The sequence below is a fragment of the Typha latifolia genome, chromosome 14 (genome assembly GCF_019914945.1).
Source record: "Typha latifolia isolate L0001 chromosome 14, TyphaL0001v2, whole genome shotgun sequence".
NCBI lineage: Eukaryota > Viridiplantae > Streptophyta > Magnoliopsida > Poales > Typhaceae > Typha > Typha latifolia.
In genome coordinates this window covers 5,682,341-5,696,732 of record NC_133099.1, presented here as the reverse complement: position 1 = coordinate 5,696,732, position 14,392 = coordinate 5,682,341, and the positions used below count along the sequence as shown (strand labels likewise).

At 37.1% G+C, this 14,392-nt stretch overlaps 1 protein-coding gene across 2 annotated transcripts in view; it reads right to left on the bottom strand.

Annotated features, from left to right (window-relative positions):
- LOC140800755 (protein IQ-DOMAIN 32) overlaps nucleotides 1-14,392 on the bottom strand; it is a 29,196-nt gene that overhangs the window by 9,062 nt on the left and 5,742 nt on the right. The window contains exon 6 of one of the 2 annotated variants that reach the window (XM_073155588.1): nucleotides 13,295-13,808. The exons of the other annotated variant lie outside the window; for it this stretch is intronic. Within the exon in view, the coding sequence (XP_073011689.1) occupies nucleotides 13,804-13,808 (5 nt within the window). The 3' untranslated portion in view covers nucleotides 13,295-13,803. Of the gene's footprint in view, nucleotides 1-13,294; nucleotides 13,809-14,392 lie in introns of those variants that run through there. 2 annotated transcript variants of the gene reach the window in all.

Genomic DNA, 14,392 nt, shown 5'->3' with positions numbered 1-14,392 from the left:
AGCCTTCTCTCACCCCTCAAATTTAATTAAAGTTTAATAGAGTAAAACGAAAATACCTAATTTGGGATTTCGGCTTCACCGGCGACTCACGGCGGCTTCGGGTCGTTGTTGCTCGTATGCCAAAGTCTTGAAGTCTTCATGGGTTGAGGTGTGGAGGAGACGACTCCAGGGCCGCCGACCATGGAGTCGAGCCGTCGACCGCCATCTACGGTTCCTCCTCCACCTCTCATGGTATGCTGGGTCGCGAGTGTAGAAGAGGTTAGGGTGCGGCCGGTGGTTCATCGTCGGCGATGACCGCCGGCACCTTTTCTCATTTTCTCTCTTTTTCCTTTCTCTTTTTCTCCCTCTCTCTCCCTCTCTCTCTCTCTCTCCGGTTTGGAGAAGACAGACTCGGGCAACCCGAGTCTGGCTTTCTCCCATTAAGTGTTTGGATTCGGGTCGGGTTGGATCCGAATCCAAGGGACCCGACCCGAACCATTAATTGGTGGGCTGCGGGTTAGCCCGAGCCCAATTCAATTAATTCGGCTGGGCCTCGACACAATCCGATTTAGTTGATTTCTTTTTGGATTGGGCCGGACCAGCAGCAGCCCAGCCCAATCCAATGGGTAATTTTAAACCCATTTTAGTTCATTTTGGTTTTTAAAATTTAAAAAAATATTGTTATTATTCAAATTAAAAAGTTGATTATTATTTATTATTTAAGGTGGCGATTTTTAGTACGTGAGCTAGAGATTTGAGATTTTGGTTGTCTTGTCTAGACTCATGTGAGTGGGTTCACTCACATGTTTATTTTATTGTATTTCGTATTTTTGTCAGACTATGTAAATTTTCTGTGTGCAAATTATTTATTTCACCCATATGTGTAAAAATTAAATTGTTGCAAATTCTGTGGGCAAATCTATTTATTTCATCCGTACGTGCGAAAATTTAATTGTTTTATTTTCTGTGTGCATTTAATTATTATATTCAGTGCATCACCATACTTCGTGCAAATATTGAAATTTGTGAAAAAAAAAATGAGACTAGTATTGATACGACTTAGAGAACAGTCCCGGTATAAATCGTTTGCGATTTTCCGTGGTGACTCAAGCCTATTTGGAAGTCCAGGGGAAAATCCTAAATTAGATCACTGTGGTGACTTTCTTAGGTGACTCTGGCGGGGTTAGGGAACAGTCCTAGGATGAATGAGAAAAATTCCTAGGTAACTCTAACTTCTCTCAAGGGTTAGAGGAAAAGACAGTGTTAATCACAGGATGATACCCTCTGATGACCCTAACTAAATCAGCTATGAAGAAAAGTCCCGAGCGTTATCTCGAGGTGACTTCTAGTTGATGTGGATCCACAGGGTTTAGACCCATTGAGACATATGAAAGTATAAATATCAAAAGATATTAATATGTTGAAAACGTGCAAGGTTACAAGTTGTAACATCTCTCTCTATTATTATCATTGTTATTATTTAGAGAGCATGCCTATTGCATATTGTGACGGATATTGTTGCTTTTAGTTTAATTTATTCAACATTAATATGAATTTAAAATTTATTTGGTTAGTGAGTGGATTCCACTCACTGAGCTATAGTTGTTGGCTTATGAGTTCTATTGTTTTTGTTTTTGTTTATTTATTTCAGGTAATAGTCAGCGGGGCGACTGAGCGAGATGTACCCGGACTCCACCTCCACTTAGGATTCACCTATTTACGTTTCTGCTCTTTTGATTTTATGCTTTAGATTAGACATTTTATTTATTTAGTTTAGAGACTCAAAAACATTAACATTGTTTTATATTTTTATTGCAATTAGTTATAAAATTTAATAAAGCACGTTCTTATTTTATTTATTTAATTTGTCATCTCAAGCATATTGAGATGCATGGCCGGTCATGATTCCTATTTCGGGTCGTGACAATGATAGAGTTTTTTTTTCTTTTCATTCTTCTACAATCCTTTTTTGCAGTAGTTTTAAGTTAGTACTATTTTTAGTTTTTAGGCTTCATATGTGAGCAATTATTATTTCTCATTTTTCTCATTTTTTTTAATTTTTCTGCATTTTTAAATAATATTTAGAATTTCATGTAATTAAAAGTTGCTCGATCTGATCCAAGCGGCTGATCTAGCTGATATGACCGATACTTATCATTTTTTTCGATAGGCTGATCATAATCCTGATCTCGATTTTTCAAACCTTGATTGTAACTCTGTTATGCCAAAAATAGAGTCTAAATTGGAAGATAGTCCAAATACAAAAGTTGTAAATCATAATGCCACTAATCTAATCCATCTGACTTCATGTTATTTAGATATCATATTCTCAAATTCAAATCAAACTTGGACCATATCAACCCATCACGCTTCCGTCCACTTTGCTCTTACACAATTTTTGCTTGGGAATTCTTAGATCACTCAATAGCCTCTGGATCCAACTCGTTCAAACAAGACATTAGCTCACTTGTATCGGGTTGTTGCGACAGCGCATCCGTAGCTCAATTCTCCATTCTTTTTTTATAAACTATTTCATAGTCGTATCCAAGTATCTTAGATACCTATCACTGTTGTGCCAATGTATGTATTCCGACCCAAAAAGTAATGTAAACTCCACTTATCAATATGGACAGTGAAGCAGCAATTGATAAGATATGCGCGCTACTTTGTATCAATGTATTGAAAAGCAGAAAAGGCGACCGCTCCGCCATTCCGCCTGGCACTCGTAGAAGGCGGTCTGTCGCATTGGCAGGCCGCCTGAGCGCCAAAAAGCGCTAGCAAGCCGCGCGGCCTGATAAGGCGGGTTGGCGCTTCGGCCTGCGAAACCCGTCTTATCGGGTTTTTCTATAATGGATCGGATTATCCAATATTGACTGAAAAAAAGCCTAACCATTAACCATTAATATAAATCGTTCTTCTCTCTCTCTCTCTCGCTGCTAGCTGCGCCCTCTCTCTCTCTCACTAAAATCCCTAAATCCCTAATCTCTTTCTCACTGCGCCCTTTCTCTCTCTCTCTGCGCCCTCTCTCTCGCTGCGCCTTCTCTCTCGCTGCACCCTCTCTCTCGTTGCGCCCGCAATCGCTGCAGAGGTATGGGCCTCTCTCTCTCTCACACAATCTCACTCTCTCTCACTCTCTCCTTCTCTCTCTCTCTCTCTCACTCCTCTCTCACAATTTCACTCTGTCTCACACCGAAGTAGTTAAATTTTTTTTTAATTTTCAATTCTGTCTAAAGTAGTTAAATCTTAATCTGTTAGTGACTTAGTGATTATCTGATAATAATGATAATATGTTCGTTAATTAGTTAATCACTTAATCTGTTAATGATGGTTACTTACTTAATTCAGAAATTAATTTAGTAATTATCTGATAATATGTTTTTCAGTTTTTCTCTATTTCAGTGTTTCTTATTACTTAATTCCTCTAGTTAATTTAGAAATTAATTGAAGTAGTTATCTGCTATTCTGCTAATATGTTGAATACTTGAATGTTAATTAGTAATTAGTTAATGATTGTTAATTACTTAATTCATAAATTAATTTAGTAACTATCTGATAAGTGATAATATGTTTTTCAGTTTTTTTCTATTTCTTATTAGTTATTACTTAGTTCCTTATTTCTTCTATTTTTTCTCTAATTCTATTAATTAAGATTGTTAATTACTTGATTCAAAAATTAATTCAGTAATTGTCTGATAATATGTTTTTCTCTGTTTCTTATTTCTTAATTCCTCTAATTAATTCAGAAATTAAGATTATAGATTAATATTTAACAGTGAGTTAACTTTTAGTGTTAATTTGTTTCTAACATTTCTCTCGAATTAGTGAATTACTGGATTAAGTTATTAAGTATTAACTAGAGAGTAAATTAGTAATCAATATTTAGTAAATATCTTACTATCTGTTTTATTGGAGGTAAAACAGTAATTAATTACTATTTTTAAATCTGAAATGTGAATTATGAATTAATAATCATATTTGTTTTTTGCCCAATTTCATTACAGAATATAGGTAGTTAAATATGACCACTAATTCCTCTCAAACACCGTTTGTGGTTGGGTCAACTTCTTTTGAATTTTTTATGCCTGTTGGCTCCAATGACCAGGGTGGCAATATGGATACCTTCCAAATAAAATTGATGCCAACACGGTGAAATGTAGATTTTGTGGGAAGGTTACTAAGGAAGGAATTAGTAGATTCAAGAAGCATATTGCTCATGTTAGAGGTGATGTTACGCCTTGTCCAAAAGCTACAGGATGAGGCAAAAAAGTTATTAAAAAGCATATAGAGGGGAACAAAAAGAGAAAAGAGGATAAATCAAAAGATGAAGCAAAATTAAGAGCAGATGTAAATATATTTGGAGAAAAAGAAGATCCAAAAATTTTAGAAGTTGGAAGTAAAAGGCCAAGAAGTAGAGGTCCTTTAGATAAATACACAGCTATTAATCTAGAAGTTTCAATTAGAGAGTAGGGAAAGATGGTACAGACAAGTATAAAAGATACTTTTGCAAAAGAACAAAGAGATAAGTGCTAATGTACTTAGCTCATTGGGTTTATAAGTGTGGCATTCCCTTTAATGTTGTTACTGATAAATCATTTCATGTTTTGATGGAAGCAGTTGGTCAGTATGGTCTGGGGTTCAAGCCGGCAACTATGCATGAGTTATGTGAGCCACTTTTGAAGAAGCAAGTGGCTAAAACAAATAATGATTTGGAGAACCAAAGAGCTGCATTGAAGAAAAATGGCTGCTCCATTTTAACTGATGCTTGGACAGATCAAAAAGGAAGAAGCATTATGAATTTATGTGTCAATTGTGAGCTGGGGGTTAGTTTTCTACGTTCAGTTGATTATTCTAAAGATTCACATACAGGTGAATACATTCATAATAGTGTTGTTGAGGGTATCAAGGAAGTAGGAGAGGAAAATGTACCTCAAGTTGTAACTGATACTCCTGCTGCTAATTTAGCAGCTGCACGGTTGCTAAAGCAAAATTATCCTCGTATATATTGGACATCTTATGCTGCCCATTGTATAAATTTAATGTTAGAGATGATATCAAAGGAAGGATTAAGGGTTCAATTGAACGTGGAAGGGAAATCACTGTGTTCATTTATGGACATCACAAAACATTAAGTTTGATGCGTCAGTTTACACAAAAAAGGGAGATTGTGAGACCCGGGTTACAAAATTTGCCACTTTATTTCTCATATTACAAAGTCTTTTAGAGAAGAAAGAAAAATTAAGGCTTATGTTTACTTCCGATAAATTTTTAAATTGCAAATGGTCAAAAACTACGAAAAGAAAGAGGGTTTATTCTACTATTCTCAATAACTAATTTTGGAGACAAGTGTCATTAGCAGTTAAAGTATTCACTCCTTTGGTGAAGTTGCTATGAGTTGTTCATGGTGAAAGAAAGCCACCAATGGGATTCATATATGGTGGGTTGAAAGATGTCGAGAAATAAAAAATATTTTCAATAATAATGAGACATCTTCCAAGCCTTTTCTAGATGCAATTGATCACAACACAAATGGAAAGCTTGATACACATCTCCGTGCTGCTACATATTACTTAAATCCATACTATTTTTATAGAGATTTTGTCAAAACCAAAAAAAAAAAAAAAAATAGAGGTGGGTGCACGTGCTCTGCACGTGCAGCCCCTCCCCTCTCCCTCTCCAACACGCAGCTGATTTGGGGGGATTTCATCTAATCCGAATTGGATTAGATTTAATCCTCTCCTAATCTATATTTAGCCCTAATCCTCTCTCTCTGGAACCGTAAGCCCTCTTTTCTCTCTCTCTCTCTTCCTCTTTTCTTCCTCCTTCACCGACGGAGTCGTCACCGTGGAATCGGCCAGCCGGAGCATCGCCGGAGCCAGCAGAGACCACCACACGACTCCCCCGTAAGCCCTCTTCCACCCCTCTAATTTAATTAAAGATTAAATAGGTAAATCCAAAATACCTAATTTGCGGAATTCGACCTCGTCGGCAAATCTGGCCGGCCGGCGGCTTCGAGTCACAATCGCATCGTCACCGAAGGCTTCGTGCTTCAAGCCTGGTGTCGGAGATGTCTTCTACGAGGCCCTCGTGGCTCTAATCGGCGTTGGATTTCGCATCGGCCATCGGTGCTGAGTCTTCCTCCACCTCGTGAGGACGACAGAGGAAGGGTGAGAGGGAGAGGAGAGGTTGAAGGTGGTCGTGAAGGGGTCGCCGGCGAGAGGTCGCCGACGGTCACCCTCTCCCTCAGCCATCTTCTCGGGTCGGTCGCGAGGGGGGGAGAAAAGGGTTGGCTGGGCTCGGGTTTCACCCGAGCCAACCACCTTTTCCTTTTAAGTCGGGTTCGGTTCGGGTTTGGATTTCGGATCCACAAACCCGAACCAAATCACTTAAGTTGGTGGGGCCGCGGGTTGGCCCGAGCCCAATTCAATTAATTCCGGCCGGGCCTCGGCCCAATCCGATTTAGTTGATTTCTTTTGGATTGGGTCGGGCGGCGCCCCGGCCTCAATTGATTTGGGCTTATTTTAGCCCAAATTAATTATTCTTAGGTTAAATTGTATAAACATTTTTAATAATTGTTTTGATTAAAAAAAAATGATATTGTTATTTATTATTTAAGTTGGTGATTTTTAGTACGTGAGCTAGAGATTTGAGATTTTGGTTGTCTTGCCTAGACTCAGGTGAGTGGGTTCACTCACGTATTTATTTTATTGTATTTCGTATTTTTGCCAGACCATATAAATCTTCTGCGTGCAAATTATTTATTTCACCCTCATGTGTAAAAATTTAATTGCTTTATTTTCTGTGTGCATTTAATTATTATATTCAGTGCATCACCATACTTCGTGCTAATATTGAGAATTTTGAAAATAAAATGAGACTAGTATTGATATGACTTAGAGAACAGTCCCGGTTTTTCCGTGGTGACTCAAGTCTATTTGGAAGTCCAGGGGAAAGTCCTAAATTAGATCACTGCGGTGACTTTCTTAGGTGACTCTGGCGGGGTTAAGAAACAGTCCTAGGAAAAATAAGAAAATTTCCTAGGTGACTCTAACTTCTCTCAACGGTTAGAGGAAAAGACAGAGTGTGTTGATCACAGGGTGATACCCTCTGATGACCCTAACCGGATCAGCTACGAAGAAAAGTCCCGAGCGTCATCTCGAGGTGACTTCTAGTTGATGTGGATCCACAGGGTTTAGACCCATTGAGACATATGATATTTTAAATATCAAAAGGATGTTGATATGTGGAAAACATGCAAGGTTACAAATTGTGACATTTCTCTATTGTTATCTTGTTATTATTTAGAGAGCATGCATATTGCATATTATGATATTGTTACTTTTTGTTTAATTTACTCAGCATTAATATGCAGTAAAAATTTATTTGGTTCGAGTGGATTCCACTCACTGAGCTATAGTTGTTGGCTCACGAGTTCTATTGTTTTTTTTTGTATTTGTTTATTTATTTCAGGTAATAGTCAGCGGGGCGCCTGAGCGTGATGTACCCGGATTCCACCTCCACTTAGGATCCACCCATTTACCTTTCCGCTCTTTTAGATTTTGTGCTTTAGATATAGAAGTTTTATTTTAGTTTATTTTAGTTTAGAGACTTAAAAACATTAACATTGTTTTTTTTTTATTGCATTTTAGTAATAAAGTATTTTTTTTTAATAAGCAAATTCTCATTTTATTTATTTATCTTATCATCGTATACGTAGAGAGTATTGTTAAGGCTTCGTGCATCTCAAGCATATTGAGATGCATGGCCGGTCATGATTCCTAATTTGGGTCGTGACAGATTTGGATGAGATGGAGACTGACTTTAATGTAATGGATGGTGTTCCTAGTTGTATTGAGAACTTTTATCCAGATCAACCATTCAAGTTCATATTTCAAATGTGAAGATGAAAGCATATAAGGATGCCACTGGGATATTTGTATTGACTAAGCTAAATTAATGAATTTTATTATCAAATTGATTTAGTCTTTGATTTGATGATTTCAGATTCATTCAAAGAAGAGAAATAGATTGGAAGTGAAGAGACTAAATGATCTTGTTTATGTACAATTTAATGCAAGAATGAAAGATTGAAAGATAGCGAAAGCGAAGGATCCAGTCATTTCAAAAAAAAGAAATAATGCAAGGGAATGGTTAGATAATGATAATGTAGAGCAAGAGGTCTTTCCAGGTGAAGGGTTAACTTGGGAGATGGTGACAGAAGCATCAAGAGCCGAAAAATATTTAAGATCAAGGAGGAGTAGTAGATCTACTCCAGCTACTACTAGTAGCACTCCTTCCACTTCTCTAGATTAGCAATTAATTGAGTCGGATGAAGAAACAGATGATGAGGATGATGTTGAGCTAGAATTTGATGATGATTCCGATGATAATCTTTTGGTAGATGAAGTTCCTCCCATAGATTGTGAAGAAGATTAGAAGAAGGCCTTTATGTTATAGTTTTAAACTTGTTATGAACTTGATAATTTTGAATTTTTGATTATATGTTATTTGTTATGGACCTTATGATTTTAATATGTTTTATCATATTATTTGTTATGATTGTGAACTTGTTGCTAGGAACTTATGGTTGTGATAATTTTGAATCTTTGATTATGTATTTATGTTATTATAATTGTGAATTGTGGTTATGTTATTGTGGTTGTGAATTGTGATTATGTTATTATGGTTGTGAATTGTGATTATGTTATTTAGTATTTTATTTTAGAACTTATTGCTATTTATGTATTTATGTTATTATAGTTGTGAATTGTGATTATGTATATTATATATGTTTATTTATTTATTTATAATTTTTTATATTAAAAATGCTAGACCGTCTTGTCACCCGCCTTGTCACCCGCCTTCCGCCTAGGCACTAGGTGGTGGGGTGACCGCCCGCCATCCACAGCCGCCTTTCAAAACATTGCTTTGTAACAACATAAATGATGAACAATATCTCTCCATCATATGTAGATAGTTACTGAGATTTATGCAAGAAAGCCTTGCAGAGGTAGGCCACAAGTCAACCTTCTTGTAAAGCACAACTCTAATGCCAATCCAAAAAGCATTGCATTTGACCACAAATGTCGTCAAAAAATCAAATAATGCCAAATTAGGAGCAGATGTCATAGCAATCTTCTACTTCTCAAATGCATGCTATGCCTTGTTCGTCCAACTAAACATTCTTTTTCACTAAGGATGTCAACGGGGCAGCAATTTTACCATGTCCTTCTATAAACCGACAGTGGTAGCACATAAGACCAAGGAAACCATGTTAGCTCCCTCGGGTTCGTTAGTAGAGGTCATCTCACCATGTTCGCAATTTTCTCGAGGTCTGCCTCAATTTCTAAGGCTGAAATATCTAAAATAATCTACTCTCTGCTGTCCTTATATGTGCACTTAAACATCTTTACACATAACTTGTGTTGGTGGAGTACTAATAGCACCTCCATGCAATGTTTCATGTAGTTATACCACATGGGACTATACACCAAAATATTATCAAAAACTACAAATATGTACTGATGCAATAGAACCGGAATATATCATTCATGAGTTCTTAAAAGGTCGTCAATGCATCATCCTGTGTGCAAAACGCCATCTTGTGCATATGCATGAGGTGTACTGAAATTTGATGGTATCATGCCCTTAAATCTAACTTGGAGAAGTAGGCTGCAGCTAATAACTTATCGAAGAACTCCTCAATCACCAAAATAGAATATCGATCCTTTGTACTAGCAACACCAGCGAGGAGTATGCACTTCAACTCTGATGGATAATACCACTAGCCATCATTTCAGTGTCAACTTAGTGATCTCCTCCTTTTGGATGTTCAGATAGTGGTATGGTCGCACATTTACCAATCCTACATCAAGCACGATCTCAATGCATTGATCGTGAGATCTCGCGAATGGCAAACCCTTTGAATCTTCAAACACCTCACTGAACTCCTATAATAGGAAAGCTAGATCAATGGCCAAAATATTGACAGATTGATTCATCGAGGGACCAACCATCTGCATGAAATAGCTGCTACATAAAACTATTCAATGGAGGTAAGACTGCACTCGAATCCTACCGATATCCTTCCAAGTGCACTTCCTTGTCGCCACTTTGAAATTCCATGGTTAACTTCCCGAAATCAAAGCATACCTCGTCGAGCCCTTGAAGCCACTTAATACTAAGCACTCGCTCGGCTCATTGAAGATAAATTCATTCAGTAAGCATGCCTAAGATACAAGCCACTAGGAGGAGAAGGCGACAAGGGAAGAGGACTTTCTAGATGATAAAGAGAAAGCTAGAGATATGAGAGATTAAGAGATTGAGTAAAATAAATTTATTCAATAAGCATGCCTAAGGTACAAGCCATAAAAAACCCTATTTATAGAGAACAGAGAAAAAGAGTTCTAAACCGAATAAGGAACAAATAATTAAACATATCTAAACTATCCTCCATATCTTCCTCAGACTGTAACTTCATTCAAGCACAAACTGTAACTTCATTCAAGCACAGATAGAGTATGAATCGAAAGAAGGCCCAAATATGAAAGTAGTAGATCATGACGTCATCGATCTAATTCATCTATTTCATATTATTTGGACATCATATAAATATCTTATAAATATTTTCTCGAAACTATGCAAACTGCAATTTTCTGCGATTTAGGGATTTAAATTAATTTCTTACTTGGACTCGACTTGGATCATATCGGCAACTGAATCAAGCCCTTTAGATTACAAATATATCCAAATTGGCATCTCTTATGGTGAGTTGATAGCTTCAAACTCATGTTGTCGTAATGGATAAAATCATAAAAGTACTTATGATTTTTTACATTAATAGGAGAAGTAGGATTTCCCCAAATTTTAGCCGATATTTGAAACCAAGATTGCAGAAATTAATCGCAGGTGAAACATAGATGAATGTCATTGATTCATGAAATTGTCTTATGTTTCAGATTTTGTAAATAATAGATCTAATATGTTTCATACTTATCGAAATTAAAGAGAATATAAGAAAGTTCGTAAGGGATGAACTACTGAATAGCTATGCAAGCTCTTCCCTTGCAACTCTTCATCAATTTCATCACTCTACAAATTCCTCATATACTTTAGGGATTGAAAGGTCAGAGAATTTCATGTTTAAACCTGGTTTTAGTAAAAATCTGGTTATATCTTCATGTATCACACCCTTGGACGTCAAATCTATGAAAATATAAATCTTAACCTTGCTAAGATTGTGCTCATGTAGAAATGAGAGTGAAAACTCTCTTGAGAACTACTTAGAGGATTTTGATGTGTGACTTGTTAAAGTCTAAACAACTCTCAAAATTTCTCCTCTACTCTCTTACATCTTTTGCACTTAAATTGAGTTTTCCATGCCCAACTTCTTTCCATTGGCAGCAAGTGTTGATGACAACGATAGTCGTGACGAAACGGCACAGGGCGTGCCAGCGACATAACAACACATGGCACAAGGGGTGCCACACGGGCACCCCTCCTAGTGGCAATCCACTCGCTGCCGAGCTTCCGTTGCTACCAACCTCGCCGCCGTCATTGCCCGTTGTGCTGGAGAGTTCCGTCGATGAAGGCATCGTCTCGTCATCGCGTCCCACGTGGGAATGCCCTAGCCCCAACCCTAGCCCAAGGAGTTAGAAGACCTTGAGTGAGTCGAGGCGGGTGAATAAAGAGTTAAGTTGCAGATCCGAATCGACACGACGACGCCTTCATCTCCAGCAGCAAACGATGGGCGACGACGAGGTCGAAGAGTGAAGTGCCACTAGTCTCTCTCCTCTTTTTCTCTCTAACTCTTATGACACGGGATGTGCCATGGCATAGCCATCCATGGTTGATAAGACCACAATCCTAATCAAAGAAATCACAACAAAAAAATAGATAATAATAGAATAAGGATGATCACTTTGAAGGGATCAATCTCCAAAGCCCGGCAAACTATATTAACTCTGATAGATTAGAGTGATAAGGTCGACTAAAATATATAGATCACTATAAAGCAAACAGAGACTCCACTAGGAAAGCTAAAATTTGAGAAAAGGAACTCAAACAAGTAGACTTTGACTGGGAAAAGTAAAATATGAGAATAGGAAATCAAGGAAATATTACAACTAATTCCTAATATATAGAATAATTGGTATTGGATCATTCCCCCACCCATAGTAACAACATTGCCCAGTTGAGAAGGAATAAACTCTAGAAATTGAGTCACAAGACTACAAGTGACATCCTCAAGGTCTCGAACTGGTTCGATCCTCAATAATATATTTTGCTTACAACGATGTCCCCTATGCCACTTCTCATCACAATATCGACAAATACCTTTCTTTGTTCGTTCCTTCAACTCCAGATCAATTAGTTCTTCAGCTGTGTTATAATAACTTTGGTCCCTTTCATGTGTCGACTTGCTTTAAGAAATCTCAATAGGTTTAGAAATGGTTCTCTGATGTCTATCAGCTCTTATCTATCATCTACTTCTCTTGCAAACGCACAAAGGAAATCGTGGCAAGCATAGGCCGACCAATGTTCCCACCAACTGATTTTGACCTCATGACTAATTTCCAGATTTAGCTCTTCTACTAATGTTCCCACCAATTGATGTTTTGAACAATCTTGGTTCGGTTTGCTAAATGCTCAAACTGGCTTTAATATTCTAACATGGTCAAAATGTGTTGAATCTTCACAAGCACCCCATAGATATTATCATAATCACTTGGTCCAAACCTAATTATCAACTCATTTACGAACTCTTCCTAGTTAGGAATACTACAGTTTGATTTAAACCAGTCATACCATTGGATAGCCTCACATTCTAAGTTGATAGAAGTGATTTCCACCTTCATGTGTGATGGGGTTCAATAGAATCAAGTATAACATTCTGCACGTGAAATCCAACTTGTTGGATCTTCTCTTTCCTAACATGGAAATCCTATATTCATCCACAAGAGGTGGTGATCACGATCTAACACAGCGACATCAAGGGAATAGTAATGAGGGTCTTCATGACTAGGGTTTGTCATCGTCTTTTTCCTACAATCTTCTAGATTGTCTTGTTGCAACAAGAACAGATCTGCAACTATAGAACCCATCGGATTTGACGTAGATCTGTTTCAGTCCTTCAACAAAAGCAATAGCTTACCGAAAAGCAAAACAAGTTTCTTGCTAATATTATCTACATCAGTTTGAACCGATTCAATACCCTCCTTGCTTTTGCAGCAACTTCTCTTGTCGATTGATTTTTTTCATCACATTCCACATTTGATCTTGTCATAATGATGGCATAAGATCAATGACTGATACTAAATGATAGAACCATGGTCCTAATTAAAGAAATCACAGTAGAAAATAGAGAATAATAGAAAAAGAATGTTCATTTCAAGGGGATCGACCTCCAAAGACTAGGGCAAATTACATTAACTCTGATAGATTAGGGCCATAAGGACTTACAGACTCAATATGTCGATCTCTAGAAAGCAAACAATTAGACTCCAACTGGGAAAGGCAAATTCCGAGAAAAGGAATTAAAACAATTAGATTCTGACCGGAAGAAAACTATGCCAGAAGGAAATCAAGAAAAGGAAATAAAATAACTAATCCGGAATATATAGAATCATTGATACCACATCAACGCCGCAAGACAACCATTGCAGGTGTTGTGCAAACCACTCAGCATCAAAGTGTTAAACTCAATATTTGAGCAACATCTAAATGAAATCGTGTAAGTGCCTTGGCAATGACCAATATCATGTAGCTTTCAACAATTTATAGGTTGGCAGAAGTATCCACATAGCCTCTAGTGCTTGTCCAAAATTGTCAGCCTGAATGTACATGAGGCTGCATGAAGATCCTTGATATGAACTACATATGTAATTTATGTTCAACCATATGTAGTTTCAAAGTTCTAAAAGGAGGCCATCCAATGCTAATAGCTAGGTAGTGTGTAATCATATGCATACCCTAAAAGAATGAAGAAAATAGAAACATGGTTGTGAATTTATTCCTATCTAACAAGTCCAACTGTGAGATATCAAGATAATAGATAAAATATGCAAACTTCATATCTAATATCCGAAGTGTATGGGTATATATTATATAGGTATATAATAATCTACATTTGATTGCTCTTGTTAATCGTAATGCTGAGGAAGAATGCTTATACACTCAACTATGTGTTGTGAAGACAAGGAAACGCATAAGCAATAGTCAGATCCATGTGAAGGTTAGAAACCATATTTTAGAACATTATGGACTTCAATACCTGATGTTTGGCATAACACAATCTTTTATCAAGATTCCTTCTATCAATGACTATACTGTGACATTTATATTGATTTCATGCTCTCAATTTGATACCACTAAAAGATTGTATATGTCTATCAAAGATCTTTATCATCTTTGTTAA